Below are 19,896 nucleotides of genomic sequence, written 5' to 3'. Positions count from 1 at the left end.
ACACATTACAGTCACGTTCCCTCTTTCCCTCAGTTTTGCAATTTGTAAAACTGGAGATATCAAGTACACGCGTAAAGTGCTTGAACACCTCAGATGGAAGATACCCACTTCACAAGTTCAGTGGAGCTGCTAGAGGCATAAAATATTTTAGAACCTTTTCCTACCTCATTTTTGAAGATGTATACAATGTGCTTTTAGAAAAATACTCAGTCATACTAACAAAAAGAAAATCAGCTCTTTTTTAGGAAGCTATGTGATCATAAAAATTTGTTGGTCTTGTGGAGCCTGACAGTTGCATTTTTCTTCTTAAGGCACCTCTTTTTGAGTGTACAGCTAAAATACCAGTAGGCTGGAATCCTGAAGCATTTTTTGCTATTCATTTTGAGCAAAACTACATTTAGGCAAGGGTAGATGTTTATCAGACACTTTAACAGTTCCTTGTATCGTAGCTGCTAACAGAGGTTGTCGTAGAGACTGTAGTGCAATGAACTGTCTCCATGTAATTTGTCGTGGTAATTCTGACTAAATAATCTATTAATGGTGGTCCCAGTATGATTTTCTGCCTCTTTATGGTTGACCATTTTTGGCACTAAAGCTCATACTCAGTTGGTATAAATTCCATCAAAGTCTTTGAGACCGCTGTTTCCAGTAGCTGTATCTGTATGAAGGGCTTGAAGAAATCTGTATAAAACACTGTTTAGAGGGAGTTACTTAGAATTTAGGCAACCTTAGCATTTACCCCTTTTTTGGAGGTAGAAATCTAAGTGGTGCTTATCTACAGTGTTATACCTTTTATTTTAAGACATGCATGTTTATATGCATTTCTGCTTGATGTTCGTTAGAATTTGCCGAGTGCCCTGCAGTATTTCTGTGAACATAACTTGCAGCAGTGTTGCATGTGAGATTTTTATACAAAATGCTGATAACAGCAAAGTTGTAAGGAGGATTTCCATTTGAAGTGTTTTTTTCAGAAGCAGTTCAAAAAAATTGGAAAATGTCTATAACTATGAAGCTTTATTGTAAAGGTGCGTCTAATACATACCTCATCTTTGTACACCTATGCTCTGGTTTCCTCTCCTATGAGCATCAAACAAGGTTAGTTCAGTAAAAAAAAAAAAAAAAAAAAAAAAAGCCAAGAAAATATAATAGAAATGTATCTTCACCCTGACAGCTCTTACCTTTTATCTTTCATGGATATACTTTGCAACTTGATTGCAAACTTGGACTAAGATTGTGTCTCATTGTTTATTATATCAACACTGTCTCAGAATGTGATTGTTCTCTGGTTGATTTGTTTTAATCTAATTGATGTTTCTCTAATGATACTGAAATGCTTTTCTACATATTTTTTTCAGGCTGTTGAAATTTCCAGATAAAAGTTCCCAAGGTTTTATGTTGTTTCATTTAAAAGTCAGATTTAAATGCAGCTCATTGCAAAGGAGAGGGATAGTAGCAATTTGTAGAACACATGGGACAAGATACTTGAGAAACGCTACAATCCTTGCACCCACATAATTTATTCTGGTGGAGAAGAAGGCAGACTAATTTGTACTCCTTCCTTATTTTATATTTTTGAAGACTAGAAAATGTGTTTGATGCCTTGCAATAGAGCAAAGGCATGGTGTGGGCAAAAAGCTGTCATTTTGTTTCTCATGGTGTCCTGGGTTGATGGTTACACACTGAACAGCAATGGTGAGCTGAGGAGACCCTCAATCCAGCTGTTAACTCCCAACACTCCCATAACTCTTCCTATGCAGGCACAACACCTTGTTCTAGGAGGTGATCGAGTCAAAATATAACAAAGCTAAAAAAAAAAAAAAAAAAAAAAAAACCAACAAAAAAAAACAAACTTTTTTTCCTCCAATTGATCTGTCTGCTTGTCCCATTGATTCCACAGCTTCCCAAATAGTGAGGCTGATCCAATAGGAGGGGCACGAGGGGCATGGGAAGGAGTAGATAGGGACTGGAGGCAGGGTCTTGTTAGCCTGGCACTTCCAGAACGTAACCACAGCTGCCTGCTTCAAGGAGGGGAGAGTAAAGGATGGTTCTGAACAAGCTATTTCTTGTGAGAAATGAACAGCTTAATTGTTGCGTTTCTTCAAGTTTCTAAATTGTTATCCTTTGCTGCTTCTTCCTTTTTTACCTTTTCCTTGTGGATGCCAGAATGCCTGCAACATCTTTGGAGTCAGGTTTCTGAGCAAGAAGAAAAGGAATTTGGCCCTGAAAAGAACTCAGTGACAAAAGAAAAGAAAATAGCCACAAATTAGAGTGTTTGTGTCTGTAGAAGACAGGAGCAACAATTAATGTTCAGATCATTTGATTGTGCATAAAAGAACTTGTACCTGAGAATTGGTGGCAAAATGTAAATTATAGTGATTAACTTTTACAGCAGAGCTTCTGGCTGTGTTTTTACTTTTTTTCTCCACCCCCATTCCAAAGTCCTTCCTGATGATTGTGCAGATTTCTCATAGCATCCCTGGAGAATTGCATTATGTAGGCCAGTAATTATACAGAATCATTATAGCTGAATGTCATTAAATGAAGCCATATGCGCTGATGGCATGAATTCCCTAGGAAAAAAATAAGTAAATCAGACTTTCATTTCCACCTAACCTGTGTGGTTTAGAAAAAGTATGAATACTTCTAATCTATTTTAATTACTTAGAATATTTTTAATATTTAACTGTTGTAGATTATGTGTAACAGTTTACTTTTATGAATGACTCATCAGGACTTCTTGCAGACTGTTATGTAGTATCAGAATTTTTCCTTAATTTAACCCTTCCTGTCACAATATTCCAGTTGGGAAGTGGGGTACCACCAGTGGCAAAAGGTTCTCTCTCAGTCCAGAGACTGAGGACTGAATTCCTTCCAGATATAATCAGGCTGGTCCAGGTGTCTGTTACAGTTTTCCATCAGTATGCTATTGACTTTCCTGTGTTTACATGTAGCATGAAAAACCTCAAAACTCCGGGTCTTTCCACAGTTCTGCGTGTAGTTCCTGAAGCAGAATAGTCTCCCAAAAATAATATATTGTAAAACCACAGCTCAAAACATTCAATACACTTAAAAGAAAAGTATATTAAAAACTGTATGCTAATTTTCTCACTCATCTGCCAGGCTGCTCTTAGCATGTATTATATATATATATATATATATTATAATAAATGTTAAAATAGTAGCACTTACAGTATACAATATTTATATACTGTATGATGTATAATAAAATATAATTACTAAGTTATACATTGTGTACATTTTAGATACACATTTAATGTAGAACATATTGAACATCATTTTTTGTCCTCTGTGCATAGTAAATGTTAAAGGTCAACACTAGCAACCTAGCTAGGAGTTGTAATTAATTTTAAGGGTATTTTCCTTACATATAGCACTTCCTTGAGAGCTACCTGGTGGGATTAAACAATTCTGAAGTGTGTTCAGAGCTTCTGTTTTCCTACGCTGAAATAAAAGTCTTCTCCAATTCTTGATTGTATTTAGAAGGGGATAAACATTCAAAAACAAAACCCACAACAAAACAATAAAACAAAAGCCTCATATGTTTTCTTTAAAGATGTACATCTTCCACAAATCTTGGTATTTTAATTTTGCAGGGGTGATGCCTTGCAGATGGGCTGGCTTGCTCAGCATGTGTAGGAGTTTTCAGTATTTAAAAGAACAGAGAAGGAGGAATGAAGAGAAATGTATTGCCTCTACCTCTAGATCTTATTTTTCTCTGCTTTCTTGCTATAAATTATGTTTACTTGCATCTATTATAAATAAAGGCTGTGATGTGCAGTACCAAATACATGGGCTTCATGGACAGAAATATCTTCCTATATTTTTCCAATCTGACATCTTTTGTACAGGTCTTACAAATGTACAGATAGGGGGGATCTGTAATGCCAACTCTGTATTATTGTTGCCTGATTTGCGTACACATGGGGAGATGCATGTTAGATCCCTAACCCGGAGGACTGCCCCACCATCCCTATGTACGTTCAGGGGAAGCATGGCCAGCAGTAGCTGGCACTGTTTGAGGTGGGAAGACTGCCATCCGCCCCAACTCCTTGCATCCACAGCACTTAGCTGTTGGGACTTCACTCCAGCCGTTCAGAAGTGGAACATGTAGTTGAAGGTGACTCCTTAGAAGCCATCTGTTGTCAGGAGAGAGAGAGGAGAAACTTGAAAGCATAATTCTCCCTGTCTGACACCTAATTTAAGATGAGGAGAATCATTTCCAAGGGTATTTCTCTCTGCATTGGCTACCGTAGGAGCCAGACAAGTGGCACAGATTAGATGGCTGCCTTCTGTAAGGCTAAATGTAGGTGAGATTATTTTTCCAGGTGCCAACATAAATTTAGCCTCAAATACTTTATCCATTTCGTTGAGAGACATTGAAAATGGACATTGAAAATGCCTTATTTCATCAAGATATAAAAAGTGGTAAAGAATTTCCTGTGAAGCTAAGAATGAAAAGATTGTTCAGTGACTGTTCAGCCTTCCAGCTAATTTTTATTTCTCAGTCAGAAACTGTTCTTTCCCACAGGTCCATCTGTTTCATATTCCTTCCTTGTAGTATTGGATACTGGGAAGAAAATGTGGCTAAGTTGTGGAGAGAGCTGATGGAAAATTGGTCTCTACATACATAATGCTATTTCCATACTAAGGCTGTACACAAAGCTTTGCTCTAACCGTAGCTAGAAATGCCTGACCTTTTAAGGTTGCTAAAGTAAATATTGTCTTGAGCACTAGCTCTCCTGATATTATGCAAGTTGCATGAAACTTTAATATCATCATAGCTAAAGAGTAGCTCCCATCTGAAGCCTCCCGCCGCCTCTTCCAGCAATAAGTTGCAGTTAGTTGACCTGATACTTTCCTCTGGCTAAACAAACTGTGGCATTATGTTAGGGACGTGCTTGAACTTAACCATTTCTGTAAGTGTCTTTTTTAGCAGCAAATGGTAACTTCTTTTCAGGCAAAATCCAGGAAGCTCTCTTTTGAAAGATGTGTGGGTTTCTTCTGTGGTTTGTTGTGGAGTCTCAAAGGGATGTTCCTTGTTGCTCAACTTCCTTCACAATACATTTTGTTCCACTTTCCAGCAAGAAGTTGGACTTGGGTTCTTTTTGCTAATTAGTTACAACCTCATGTATTACTTTTAAGCTGTTAATCACCATGAGCCCTATGTTTCCCATTTGTAAAGGAGGATGAGGGGAGGGTGGTATATTGCATCCGTAGAACTTGCTTACAAAATTTTTCATGACTGTGTGAAATGTTTCTAATAAAACATTCATAGAAGGGCCTTAAAATGACTGAGCTGGTTTTGCTACTCTGTCTGCTCCAGTAAGAGTAACATCATGTGCTCCAAAGTTTTGCTTTAAAAATAATTGAACAAGATGCATAAACGCACATTAGAAGCAAATTTGTCTTTGTTTCTCTCCCAGTACCATGAGTTCACGACACTCTGCCAGCCCGGTTGTTTTCACCAGTGCCAGAAGCTCACCTAAAGAAGAGCTTCATCCTGCTACTTCTCCCCAGCTCGCACCTTCTTTCTCCTCCTCCTCCTCCTCCTCATCTGGTCCTAGGACTTTCTACCCTCGCCAGGGTGCTACTAGCAAGTATCTGATCGGATGGAAAAAGCCAGAAGGGACAATAAACTCAGTGGGGTTTATGGATACAAGAAAGTAAGAATGTTTTTTTGGTTTTCTTTTTTGGTTATTAGCTTTAATTGTAAAGAAGCATTGACATCTGTGACATTTCTCTGTACAGAAATGCACAAGACTGTTTAATAGAATGCATATTCTGCAGTACAACTTAATCTCTAATCTAGAGTTCTGCAGCTGGGTTTAAATATTTAATAGTTGGCTAATCTCATTCCCTGTTAACATACTTACAAAAATAATAATTACCGTTTCTAGAGTGCTGTATGGATTTCAGTCCTATTAAAGCTTATCTTTCATTGGGACCTCTTAAAGGTCACTCAATGTTATTTCAGCAAATATTAAAAATCTTCTTAATATAGAGGCTGAGCTCTTTCTTAAGCCTCTCACCCATGTAGTAGTACTGTGCGTGCTGCGTATGAGCTCTGTGGCACTCCTTGTACCTGGTCTAGGTTGCTGCCAGTATCCAGTCTTAAGTGACTGAAGGCAAGGCAAGGCATCTCTGTGTTACAATACAAAGCCATCTCTTTTGGAGTAGAAATAAAGAAACAACTTTCCAGTGAACATACTCTTCTTTTCAGTCTAGCATGGCTTCGAAAGCAGGTGGTTTGGAACACCCCTTCCAGAACAATTTGTTCATCTCCTCTTGGCTTTTATTGGGTCAACACAGAATTCCAAGGTGATGCCAATCACTGACTGTCAAAATGAGATGGTGAAACTTTGTAAAATCTGCAGTAAAAAAAAAGCCAGTTGAAAGATTAAAGGAATTTGGTGTTTTGTTGCTTTTGGCTCATTTAAGACATATTTTTAATTTAGTGCAGAATATGCATTATTTTAATGGATTCAGTCCCTTACTGAGAAAATGGATGACAACCTTAGCATGTATTGCTAATTGATTGCTTCAACAGGTATTCATTAAGATGAGGCTCTGCTGTATTAGTGAAACTCCTCTCCTTTTTCATGCCCCCTACCTATTTTTTGTCTTTTAAAATTTTGAGGATGCTATAATTTTTGTTTCATTCATGCCTCCTGCCCCAGGGCTTTGAGACCTGAATGTGTCTGTTCCATTTCATTTAAGACGTCACCAGAGTGATGGCAATGAAATGGCCCACCCTCGGCTGCGTGCATCAGCAAGAGACCTCCGAGCATCACCAAAACGAGCATCCAAGTCCACCGTTGAAGAAGACCTGAAGAAATTGATAGATCTTGATAGTCCAACACCTGAATCCCAGAAGAATTTTAAGGTATGTTAGAGAGTCTGTCATCTGTCTATTTCTTGTCACAGCTGAATAAAATCTGAGATGCCTTAAGAGCAATGCACGGGTCTTCTTCTGATCCGAGACATGCTTCTGTTGACACAAACCAGAAATGTGTAAAGTTACACTTCATAAGTATTTGATGATGGAGTTCATTGCTGCCCAGGCATATCACTAATACAGCAAAGGGTGTCACAGTTTGGAAACTGATGAAGGCTGTGAAGCTCTAAGATTTCTGTGTAGAAAATGCTGTGTGCTTTCAAAGTCGCCGAAGCTGAAGTGTTCATTCTTACAGAGCTTACTCAGTGCTTTGCATTGTTGGGCTCAGAGTTTCTCAGACAGGATCTCTTCCATTCTCACTCGTAACAGGAAAATGAAATGCAAAGCATTCTCTGAATGCTCATCGTCGGAAGAAAGTCATCTGTTTGTCACAGACTTATCTACTAAAGGAAAACATTTGGGAACAGTTTTGTTATTCCGGTCACTGCAATAGTATTACAACTGTGTGTGCAAATGTACAGAGGCTAGTATGCCTAATTGCAAAGAATGTTTAGGACCAGTGGCTTGTGAGAAATCCAGTAATGTTGTCTTACGCGTTTGAATTGTTCTTCTCTGACTGCAGAACTAGAGTGTGACTTGCTGACGGTATCGCAATAATCATGCTTTCATGCCTCTCTAATCCTGTTACAAGGACCAAGAATGCTCCCTAAACTGGAGCAAACATTTATACAGAATAAGTAGTTAAAAAGATTTCCTGAGGTGTTTTGTAATGTGTGTATAATAACTATAAAGCATCCATATTAATTTTAGAAGTCCGTCATTTTGAACAGAGTGCCTTGATTTCTGCAGTCTCCATATACAGTCAGTGCCTAGCAGCTCAGGCTCATCACCTAAAGCCCAGATGGTTTCCACAGCAACTATGCAGAAGAGAGAGCAACTTCTTTCTTTGCTTGCAAAAGCCCAAAGTGGCTTATTAAAACTTGTAAGAGCTAGGTTCCATGCACAGATTATTTCAGATGTTACCTTTGAGGCTGGATAAAGAAAATCTTGCCAATGGCAAGATAACTTTTTCTTAGGTTTGTGGTAGTTCTACAAGGCGAGTGAGATGTGGGCAAATGTGAACATCTCCTGTTAGTTATTTTTGAGCAAGGGGATTAATCTCACTCCAAGAAATTCTGTTCTGTTTAAAGAGGTCACCTGAAGATCATGAAAAGTGTGTATGTTCCAAAGTTTGTTATTTTTCTGCGTTGGGGTAAGTGAATCCAGTCTTACCCTAATCTTAATTTTCTGATGCCTGTAACAAGTACATTAACTCAGGCAATGCTTTTGATAAATTTCAGCAAGTCACCAACACCATCACACCAATAAATTAAATTGTCTACATCTGAAAAGTAACTGTCATTTGTGCCCACTGCATGATTTATATTTCATCTTAGAAAAAAGTTATTGCTCTGACTACATAAAAATTGACAGTTTAAAAAATAAAAATAAAAAAAAAATAATGCCTCTCATCAGTTCACTGCACAAAGACCAAAAAACCTCCACCCTCCTTTCTGATGGCTGCCAAAGGCTTTGTTTTCTAGTAGAATTTGTTCTAGGCTTTGATATTTTTATATATAAATTTATATACATACACTTATATATATATATATATATATATATATATATAAAATAAATATATTTGAACATATACAAATATCTTCCTAGTCTTCCTCATCTCCTTACCTACTTGTAATGTCTTTTACCTTCTCAGACCTTACCTTTCCTCTTCCCTCTGCTGCACTATCAGAAGACAACTCCTAACCATATTGCCTCTGTTTTCCGACTCCATCACATGTTTATATCTGTGCAATCTTTTAGTCTTACGACCTGGCATTAATTGGTGGTTCCAGCTCCTAATTCTCTGGTAGATTTTGAATTCTTTAGCATGAGGTGAACCATAGGACCCTCAAGGAAAGAGTGTTTGACATATTGTCTCTTTCTTTGCCACTTCAGGGCAAATGCTGTGAGTTTTTCACTGATCATAACATGAACCTGCTGATTAAGCTTTTACCTTTCAGAAGAAAAAGAAACAGCTTGATCCTCAGCATAACATAACGACAACTGTGTGCCAGAAGTTGTCATTTTTTGTAGTGCTAAGTATATGTGCAGGGTTCCTGGTGTGACGGGCGTGAATCCTGTTCTGAGGGAGGCAGAGCAAAAGGGAGAAGGTGACGTAACAAAGTTAACATGGGACATTGCTTCTCTTTCCTTCCTTGTCTTTTCATGACAGCAGATTTTGAAAGTAATCTTAATTATTTCTGATCCATAATCTAGAAAAGCAAAACCTGCAGCAAACTTGCAATATTAGGATTTGTTGTATTTGGGGAAAAAAAAAAAAATAAAAAAAATCTGGCAGATTGTTTTTCACTGTGCAGTATCAATTGTCATTCTTCCATATCCTTCTCCCACCTTGGAGTGTGGGTTTTTGATCACAGGAACAGAGTACTGTCTGTTTAAACAGTTTTTTCTTTTCCTTCCTTCTGAGATGAGAGAACTGTTTTTTCTATGCAAATGAGCAACACTCTGTAATGCTTAATCACAATTTCCAGAAATCAGTTTATTTCCTTTCTTGTTTAAACTTGCATATGGAGCAAATGAGGGTGATGAGGTCTTCCTCTGTTTACCGTTTCTCCATGAAATCCTTGGACCAAATTTCAACCAAACCCTAAAAACTGTTGTGTCTGGGATGGTTGTGTTGCCACAGGTTTTAAGAAAATTTGTGGCTGGTAGAGTACAAAATTGGTGTCTCTGCTGGTGGGAATGGTATGTGGTGTTTGAAAGCAGCTCACTGGCACTGGCCAGAGAAGTAGTAGCTCCAGACTAACCACAGCATTGCTTCCTTCTGTGCAGAGCTTGGGGGAAGCTGGGATTATGCTGGGGGTAAGACACAAGTTCTCACACTCATGAGACAACTAATTTAATTTTCATACAAATCATTCAGAAGAATTGAAGCGGTGGGTATTCCTAGTTGCTCGGAAATATGGGACTATTAATTAGTTGGCATTTGTTGGTGCTCTGCGTGCAGGAATGCAGCCTCCCCTGGCACGAAGAGAGCTCTATTTTATGCAGCATTCAGTTTGTTTTTTGTAAACATCATCGCTGCTATGTGTAAGCTCTATAATCCATGAGGGATGGCTAACATTTATACCTTAGTAGAAGTTTGAAGAATACTTAAAAACAGAATGTAAGACTGGCTGGAAAAGATCTGATGTGTTATCTGGTTATAATTCCTTTCAAAGCATGTTCCTTTAGTTTCCTTTCCTCATCCACTCTGGGGAAAAAAAAAATACCATGTTAACACTTGCTTTCTTATTTAAAAAGTAAAAAAAAAAAAAAAAAAAGTTTAAATAAACCGTCATACATTTCAAAAGTTTGTATTGATTTTTTAATTTCTTCTTTATTTCTTTTCTTTTATGAATGTATAGTCACACACTCTGTCCTGTCAGTCTCCCTTTCCCAGCACTCCTACCACAAGGCGTGCCTTGCAAAGGACTTTGTCAGATGAGAGTATTTACAGTGGCCAAAGGGACCACTTCTTCGCCTCGCGGGCCTCACTCTTGGACCAAGCCATGCCAAACGATGTCCTGTTCACCAGCACGTACCCTTCTCTCCCAAAGTCACTGCCACTACGGAGACCATCGTATACTTTGGGAATGAAATCACTACATGGTAAGGGTGTTTCCGTGTTTGCTGCTTTCAAAGGAATCCATCATGATTATGCTAAGGGAAAACGGTTTGTTACAGCAAATTAGTAATTCCATCTGGATTTCCCCAAAATGAGGGGAGTCAATTCAACTACCAGAAAACATAAAATAAAATAGAACGGAATTTTTCCTTACTCCAGTGGGTATGGGTCATGCAACTGCACCGTGCAGAAGGAGCACAAAAATTTGCCTCCTCAGCTGTAAGCTTGCATCATTTCCTCCAGGAGTCATCAGGACCAGTTAAACCAATGGGCAAATAATGTATGCCTGGTTATAATGGTATATGGTATAATAATGGCATGTCCACCAGCATTTATTCACTTTTATATGACTGGCTATGCTAGAAATAGTTTTTATTACTCCAGCTAGTTTTCAATTCACTCACTCGACTATTCCTTTTACAGGACTTGAGTTACTTAATTTTGGTCACACATCAGCAGCTCAACAAGGAGAGTTACTTGGTAAACTGTTGTCAAGAAGGCACTCAGCTTCCTCCATTAGTTTACTGAAAAGTGTCAGCAAGATTCTCTGATAGGTTTTGTTACTGTATGTGAATTTCTGAGTTGGTGAGAAAGGGACATTTGCAGGCTCCCTCTGTATCTCATAACTATATGTGCACAAAGTGTGTTTTCCAAAAAGAGCTAGATCTTGGTGTGGAATTCTGCAGCGTATTCTGAAGAAGTACATATATGTTCTGCTTCATTTGTGTTTTAATGTTTCAAGAGGAAAATGCAACACTACCAATAGGTTCAACTCGTTAGAGTGGGCACTGTGCACTGTCTGTACTGAGATACATAGGATGCGTTTTACAGTGAAGGCTGCTGAAGAAAGCTATTTTAAATTCTTTTAATCTGTCTGTGATCACTAGGCATCAGTTTTCAGTGTTGAACCTGACATGGTTTGATTTAAATGAGCTTGGTTTGATTTAAATGAGCTTGGCTGAGCATGGTTTGATCATAATGAGCTGTTGTTTCCGTATAACATGTTTCTTGCATAAGAGTTAGGAAACGAAGCTCTCTTCAGTTCTTTTTATATGGACTAAAATAACTTTGCAGACTTGGTTACACGTATAACTGACTGATGGGTTTGGCTTCTGAGGGTTTGAGGTCAGAAGATGAATGATGCCATTGGAGTAGTAAGGGAAGGCAGCACTTGTCATTTGGATGCCTGTATTTTCCAAAAAGAAAAACCCAAACCTTCTTTCACTGTCATGTTCTCTTCCACACCAAACGGATTACTCCTGCTAGCACATAAGCTTTATACGTTTGTCAGCCAAAGAAGACTTTCCATTTTCTGTGAAATGTAGGTCTGCGTGATAAAAGGACCAGCTACTTGAGTGACATGTGAATTGTCTTCCCTTCCCCCATCCTGCTTGCCTTTGCTGGGAGAAGGATTTAGCAGAACTGGATATTTAATACCTCTAGTATTTGTTGGCTTCCTGCTATTCAGAGTTCTTTTAATTCCAAGATCTTAATAACAAAGATCTGTCACCCCAGAGCACCTCCAGTTGGTTTGAAGAGGGGAGAACAGTGAGCTAAAAATACTTCTATTTACTTATCTGTCTTAATTAGCAATCCACCTCACACTTTTAAATCAAATCATTTATCAAATGGTTAGTTCTTTTTCTCCTAATTCTGCATATCTTTTCACAAACGGTAAATATTTTCATAGTAAGAACTTCCCCTCTTTTGGGAAGTTAATGCAAGAATCCTCAGTGTTACTACTGAGCTAACCTTAAGTTTATGAAAAAGTGAACACACACACACACACACACACACACACACACTTAATACCCAACATTTATGAACAATGAAGCAAATGAAGTGTTGCTTTTCTGGTCATTGTTTCCCATACAGTAATACCACTTTTCTAACTTTATAAAAAAAAGTTATTATTGCTCTTTAAGTTATATAGTTATTAGAAGATATATATTTTAAAGAGAGTGAAAATAAGCAATGCAGTTAGTGGTGTTTATCCTCCAGTGTCCTTCCCACTGTGCTCTTTTCCTGTTCGCTGTGCCCAAATTTCCTTTGCCTTGGTCCAAATGGGTTCTTCAGTACACCCTTCCTTTCTGAAGCTGCCTCCCATGTGCCCAGTCAATCTTCTCACCCTTACACCCCTAGTTCTCCTACTACCACCTGCAAGTTTTTCACAGCTTTATGCCTTACCAAGCAGAGGGCACGAGGAAGCAGGTTGTTGCTGCTTCTGAGCCTACAGGTGTGCTGACTGACCGCGTATCCCATGTTTGTCGATTGTCCAGCCAGTAAACTGAAATAAAATAGGTAACTGCTGGTTCACACTTTGCTCTTTCCCTCATTAGTGGCAGTAATTTAAATGCTTCATTTTGCTAGGCGACAAATCGCACAAAAATTACAAGAACTTTATTTCTATATATCCTTTGCATGCCAGTGTGTTTTCCATGGCAGGCCATATATCAATTTCGGGTGGGCATGGGTATTTTTCAGTAAAGATTGTGTCACTGACTTGCTGAGATATGTGTAATGCGTTCAAATCATTCTTAGGGTTTTCTTTTTCTGGTTTATCTTGGTTGGCCTCATCTGCTTCCATTGGTTTACGAGATTGTAAAGAGAGGGAGGGAAAAATCTTTTATTTTTAACAGGAACAGATAGGTACCGGGGAGTATAGAAGCCCCAGCAAGCTGCACAGCCCTCCTTCAGCTTGTGCAAAGGCAGGCATCATGAGTAGAAGAGTGCTGCCCCCACCCAATATTGGGGAGGAGGCAGAGGTTGGCTTTTGAAGAGGTAGCTGCAAAGATTTATGCAGATTAAGAAGGAATTGTATGTCCTGGTGAGAGGCACTGTCTCAGAAAACAGGTATGTGACGTGCTGGAACTGGTCAGCTGCATTTAGTCAAATGTTCTGCTGTGGTGTCTGGTTCCAGAAATGCTATCCCCAAAAAACTAAAAGGAGGGATACTTCAGTATTAGGAAAGGAACTTTTTTTTTCTTTGTAACTTCTCTTTTGTTCTGCCTTACTCTAGGAGAGTTTTCTGCCTCAGACAGCTCCCTCACAGATATCCAGGAGCAAAGACGGCAGCCCATGCCAGACCCTGGTCTTATGCCATTGCCTGATTCTGCCTCCGATCTGGACTGGTCAAACCTGGTAGATGCTGCCAAAGCCTTTGAAGGTAAATTTTCAGAATATAATACTTAGAAGGCCGATCCTTCTGCGTGCTTTTATGAAGGACTATTTTTGTAATTAGGCTCTTGCTTTTGTTGTTTTTATTGTTTCTACTTAGTCTGAAGCTTAAACTCTTTTAAAAGAGCAACTCAAGACTTAACAGCCCAGAGCTTTGCGTGTAATGGATGCCGTTTCTTCATGCTGTATTCCCTCTGAGCTACAGTTTGGCCAAATATCTGTGAAACTGACTATTTTTCATTTCACGTAAAGTAGCTGCAGACATAACAGCTAGGGTGGAAAAACATCTGGCACAAAAGTGCAAAGTCGAGTCAAATAGGGAAAAAGTACACGAACACATTAATGATTGGCTGCTTATTGCCTGAGCATGAAGCTTCTATAGTGCAGCTGAAGTGCACTGCCAAGATAATTTGGGAAATGTGCCTTGTTGGCATACAGTCCGTTGCCATTCTCCCCTCTGCGTCCTCTGAGTACATGGACATAAGTGTCATTTTATCCTACAGCACTTTCCATCTCCCTGACACTTAGTAAACTGAAGAGAACTGTAAGCTGCCTACGTGCGTTTGAATTTGAAATGAAATACTCCTCGGCCCAAAGGGAGTTTATCTTACCGTTGTTATAATCTGCTGGAAAATTCTTCCAAGTGCTTTAAACAGAAATGTCTTTTGCTAATCTCAGCATGAATGCTGACCCACCTTTGTTGAAGGTGTTTTCACTGATCAAGAAGGTTTTGAACATCATTCTGCATGGTTAGAGAAGGCTGTGAAGTAACTTGCTTCTTGGCTTTTTCTCTGGTGCTACTCATACGCATCGTTCAGACAATGCATGCGGAAGGCAGCACTTGTGACATACATTTGTGCTCTGCTCTGTTGCCACAGGAGTTGTTCGCCACCACGCAGCTCTTAATGCATTTCACTGTGGTCAGCAGTATCTGTTCAAAAGATCCCTTCTTTTTTTCCCCCCCTTAGCTTTCACTGTCCTCATCAACCTGAATCCCTCACTTCTCTAGGCCCCAGACTCACTTGCGTTTCCAATTAGCAGTGTGAACGAAGTCGATGTGGTGAAGGTAACAAACTGACAGCTCAGATCAAGAAAAGCTGGGGTAATGTGTTGGCTGGCAACTTGATCTCACCACTGCAAAAATACATTCAGCTTTGACGGAACAAATCTGGAGCAGCTATCTGTTGTCAATATAATCCCAGCCTGTAGTCTCTGCTAGGTGCCAGCAGGGACTGACAAGTACTAACCAGGCTAAATTCTGATCCGTGATCCTGGACGCCTCTCTTCTGCATGGTGTTTTCAGCACAAGCCTCAGGAGTTGTAGGTAGTGGTATCTGCAGCCAGCTGAAACAAAAGCTGCTTGGATTCCTGAGGTATGCCAACCTTCAGTATTTTCAAAGGAAAAAAGAGAGGAGCAGGAATAATCCCATCAAATACTAAGGCGTGTTAATATTAACCCTGTTGAAAGCACAGAATAAAAAAATTGCCAAGCAGAAAAAGAAAATACTGTTCTATTTCCAGTGAGAGACCAGCAGCTGCTGAGGGAGAGAGGTGTTAATAAATTAAGTTAAGAAGTGTTTACGTTGCTGTTTGTGCTAGGAAACTCCAGAGGTAGGGACACTTGGCAGTTTAGTCAACACACACGTGATAGTGATTTATAGGTGTGCTAAAACATTGTAAATGAGCAGTTATAGGACAAAAGAAGTGTAGAAAGAAGGCAGGAAAGAGACTTCACATTTCAATCTGAAAATACTTCATAAGAAGGCATAAGGAAAAAATTTCTGAAAAATGGCACTGGTCTGTTTATTTTCCACATGTAAGTTTTGCACCCTGAGCTTTTCTTTCTTCAAGATCCCTTTACAGAAGGAACTAGTGCAGGGAGCTACCGGTAGGTGTTGCGTTGCTGGGTAGTGTCATGCAGTTGTACCCAGGAAGTTCTGTGCAGTGCTGGCTGTTCCAGTTTAGCTTCTTGCCTGTATTGGAAGTGGCCATGGATGGAGTGCCCCTGGGGTATCTGTGCTCTGCACTCTGTAGCATCTCCCTCCCAGGAGCAGTTGTTAGCCTGAGGGTGGTGATGCATGACCTGCCTGAGTGTGCAGAACTTTGCCAGTGCTAGTGCACGCTTGTTGAATCCTGCACAGTGGAGAAGCTGGTACAAAGACTAACCATGCCAGACTGCTTCTGTCCAATGGGTATTGGTATATTACACCTAATCTTGACACAGGCTTCTTGGATTGCCTTGAGATCTCGCAGTGTAGCTGTTGCACTGTGCTGCACTATTGCACTGCTGCCATTGTTTTTCTCTGCACGTGTCTTTTCAGTTCAGCGAGCTTCATTCTTTGCTGCTGCCGATGAAAACCACAGGCCTGTGAGTGCTGCTTCCAGTAGTGATCAGGCTGAGGACCAGCTTTCTGCACAGATAAAGCCTTATACAGGGTAAGTAAATACCCCACACGTACAGGCTTCCTCAGTTACAAACCTGGGAAAAATGTAGAAACAGTCATATTTGGAAGCCGTCTCTAGCCTTCACAGAACAAAATTTTCATGATTATGAAAAGTAAAAACAAAAGGATCATAACTACAGCTGAACCTTGGTGCAGGTTCCTTCTTGTCTGAGACGTTTACGAAGTTGTCCAAGGCTATGGTAATTCAAGGTACACATAGTGAGCAGAAGGAGAGAGAAACCATGTGACAGGATGACAGCAGTTTATCATGGGTTAAATCTGTTCTCGTAACGCGCCGCGTGTGTTCCACGCACTTTTTGTTTGTTTTGAGAATTCCTAGTGTTCTTGAGTGCATGCTTACACAAAGCCATTTGGTGTGTCGGATACCCCGTGTGAATACAGTAAAATCTGTCAATGCCTGTTCTTGTTTCCTACTTTTAACAGTAAAGAATCTCCTCCAACTCTCGCCTCTAAAGTCGACCAGCTGGAAGGTTTGCTGAAGATGCTGCAAGAGGATTTGAGGAAGGTAAACGTTTGATCTACAGAAAATCTGCAATGCGTATGTTTAGTGCTGATAGGTGATTCTAATTACTGCGTAGTTCTGCTTTCCCATGCCTGAGCCCTATGACGGTCTCATCCTTTTGTGTGAAAAAGACATTTATTTACCACTTCTCTCAGGATGTGCTGCCAAGTATTCAAGGCTGGGGTGCAGTGCCTGAACTGTAGGCATGTGACTCCTGTGCTTAAATCAGGAGGGTGACTCTGAGTACCTGCACTCCTAATTCAGGTGACTGTGTGAAAAGCCTGGAGTCAGTCCACATAAATATATCCTGCTGATGCTGAAAACAGAGAGTTTCACCTAACCATACAATTTTACTGTGGAAACTTCCAGTATTGTTACTGTCTGCTTGGTCCAAGGAAGATACACTGTGGTCAGATGAAAAGTGTGTTAGCTAGGGTAGTATTTACGGAAATGTTTCCTATCCCTTGTTAAATTAACCATCAGTAGTTGTACATTTTGCTCATACAGAACAGCACATGACCAATTTTATTTCACCACTTGAGGAGCCAGCCTTCTCTATTAGAATTTAATATAGAGAAACACTGATAGTTCAAGCAAAAAGAAATAAGCAATGAATTGTCACAGATGTAGCTTAGATATAAAACCGTGTGTTAGTGCACATAAAATCCTTATAAAGTGTGAGGCTTGTGCTTGCTCAGAGGTTCTTGCCACTTGATGTAAGTAGGAAGCATGATCGAGAATTGCCACTAAGATTTGTACTTTTCCTTGCACCCAAGGAAAAAGAGGACAAAGCCAGTCTTCAGGCTGAAGTGCAGCATTTGCGGGAAGACAACTTGAGGTTACAGGAGGAATCCCAGAATGCAACTGAGAAGCTGAAGAAGTTCACCGAGTGGGTTTTCAACACAATTGATATGAACTGAAAACAGCATACGGGGAAGGAAACTATCTGTTATGAATATTATTCCTGGGACTTAAGCTTTAATGCCACCTTAATCATGACATGTGAAAGTATAGTCAGAGCACTTCCCTGTCCTTCATCCTCCAATAACCCTTTTTTGCATCTCTGCGCGCACTCAGAATAATTGCAGATCAACAATCAATGTCTGCCTTTTGTAGAAAAACAAAGTAAATAATTTTAAAAAGGTAAAATAAAAGTTTAACTGCTAAAATGTGAATGTCTATTTTTTGCACATTGTTTCTTTATCTGTTATGTACAAAATGATTTGGAGGCTGGATCAGGCTTGCTGCTCCGTCTGCCTCTGTTTCCATTAACTCCTTTCTCTCTGTTTCAGGTAATCTGCTTTTCCTTGCAGCTTTGGCAAATATTATGACATCTAGAAAATTAGAAAGAAATGGTTATTTTACTGCTTTTCTTACGTTGTTTTCTGAAGTATGCCACAGACACAGGGATGTAATGCAATGTTTTAGGTGTCTCCTTAGCAATTTGCGCTTGATTGCTAGTGCTACCTTCCCATACGTTCCAGAGAACGTGTCCCCATAGTGTATGGTACAGTACAACCAGCGTCACAGCATTTGGAGAGAGGCTAGAGACTTGAGCCATGGGCGAGGCACATTATCACACATCTATTGCATTAGCATTTCTGGTAGCCTTTGTTTCCTGTGGAAGCGAGGGCTGCAAGTAACTTGACGAAGGCAAAACAAGGCATGCTGCACTTCGTTCCGCATCAGGCAGGCTGAGAGAGACCCAGTACTGTCGCTGTGCTGCTTCAGTATAGTCCCCTTCCCTTCCAGGGGAAGCTGCCACTTGCATATGAGCATAAGACTTAGGCTGAAGTTGTAAAGAGATTAAGTTGTGTTTTTTTTTCCCCCCCCTCTGAACTGTTTCCATGAAAATCCCCATAAGCCATTTCAGTGCACCCACCCTCCTGTTCCATTCCTCTGGACTTCTCAAATCGCAACAGATTGGAGAAATGTTGGAGAACATCTTTAATTGTGTTCTCTTAAATGGGAGGTCTCTCAAAATCCTTCATAACCACAGGCAGAGGAATATGTAGAGGTGAAATTAAAGAAGTGTATTTTTTTCAAAGTACTGGGCTAGGACTGGAGCTCTGAAGTCCCCAATTCCCAGTGAAGCTATCTAGCATGAGGTTTCCCAAACTGCCTCGTGTCAGGAAAGTTAATTTCATGTTCTCTGAAGGAACAGCTAACTTGCCACAACGTATTACCTCTCCAGAAAATACCTTTTCAGGGTAGGCACTGCAGTCTGCAGTCACTACCTGACTGAGTACTGCCTCGCGTGAGGTGCGGTGTGTTTGGGGTTAGCCCCAGGAGCACCCTTCCTTCCCGGCCCTTCACCGCATTCTCAGATAAACAGAGTAAAATCATCAGGCATAGACTTGTCACAAAAACTTCCCCACTCTTTTCAAATCCCTTTTTCATGCTCTTTAATCTTGCTCCATGCAAGTACACACTACACTTCAACCTCAAACTTCATTTGTGATGCTAATCCCCATGGAGTTCTTCTCTAATGTTTTGTCATGGAAATGGATCTCTTTGGAACTATTTCTGGAGTGCTTTTGTAAAGGTTTAGAATGTTTTGGGTTTTTTAATGACTTGTATGAAGGAGATTTATATAATGCCTGATATTATTTGTAAATGGGAAATATTGCTAACATCTCTGAGCATCCTGAAGTCTTGCTTTTATTCTCTTTTATTTTTGTTTGGTTTTTATTTTATTTCAAAAAATATTTTGGGACTTGGGGCAGACTATTTATTAGAGTTTTGCAACAGAGTTCTTCTTGTATGATGCCTCTGAAGGCTACTTGTAAAATTCTGACAATAAAACTCATTTTAAAGGCTCTTCTAAACCATTTTCTTATGATTTTGTTGGGTTTGTTGTTTGAAACTTTCCAAAACATCCTTTTCTTCACGCTTTCTTCTTGTACCACTTACCTAAGTGCTAGGGGATAGAAAAGTTTCATTCTGATTTCTACTTTTTATCCCTCTGAAGGCCTTTACTTAGCATGTACACAGACGCTTTATCCACTGACTTTTTACATGGATTACTGCACAAATCTCTTTTCTTTCCCCCTTTTGCAGTATGCCTTTTCCTATATGGCCAAGTTCTCTCTAAGCTTCACCAGGCTGA

At 39.7% G+C, this 19,896-nt stretch overlaps 1 protein-coding gene across 13 annotated transcripts in view; it reads left to right on the top strand.

The window, feature by feature from the left end:
- The window catches only part of SIPA1L1 (signal induced proliferation associated 1 like 1), a 203,295-nt gene extending 183,680 nt beyond the window's left edge, over positions 1 to 19,615 (top strand). For 12 of the 13 annotated variants that reach the window (XM_068684108.1, XM_068684113.1, XM_068684100.1 and 9 more), the window contains 7 exons: positions 5,445 to 5,684; positions 6,739 to 6,904; positions 10,384 to 10,627; positions 13,663 to 13,809; positions 16,142 to 16,256; positions 16,709 to 16,790; positions 17,564 to 19,615. In XM_068684108.1, the coding sequence (XP_068540209.1) occupies positions 5,445 to 5,684; positions 6,739 to 6,904; positions 10,384 to 10,627; positions 13,663 to 13,809; positions 16,142 to 16,256; positions 16,709 to 16,790; positions 17,564 to 17,707 (1,138 nt within the window). In that variant the 3' untranslated portion in view covers positions 17,708 to 19,615. The remainder of the gene's footprint in view (positions 1 to 5,444; positions 5,685 to 6,738; positions 6,905 to 10,383; positions 10,628 to 13,662; positions 13,810 to 16,141; positions 16,257 to 16,708; positions 16,791 to 17,563) is intronic. The other variant, XM_068684112.1, reaches the window with a different exon arrangement.
- Positions 19,616 to 19,896: the final 281 nt, after the last annotated feature.

Source organism: Anas acuta, chromosome 5, assembly GCF_963932015.1.
Source record: "Anas acuta chromosome 5, bAnaAcu1.1, whole genome shotgun sequence".
NCBI classification, from domain to species: domain Eukaryota; kingdom Metazoa; phylum Chordata; class Aves; order Anseriformes; family Anatidae; genus Anas; species Anas acuta.
The sequence above is the reverse complement of the archived record's forward strand: the minus strand, read 5'-3'. Positions and strand labels throughout refer to the sequence as shown.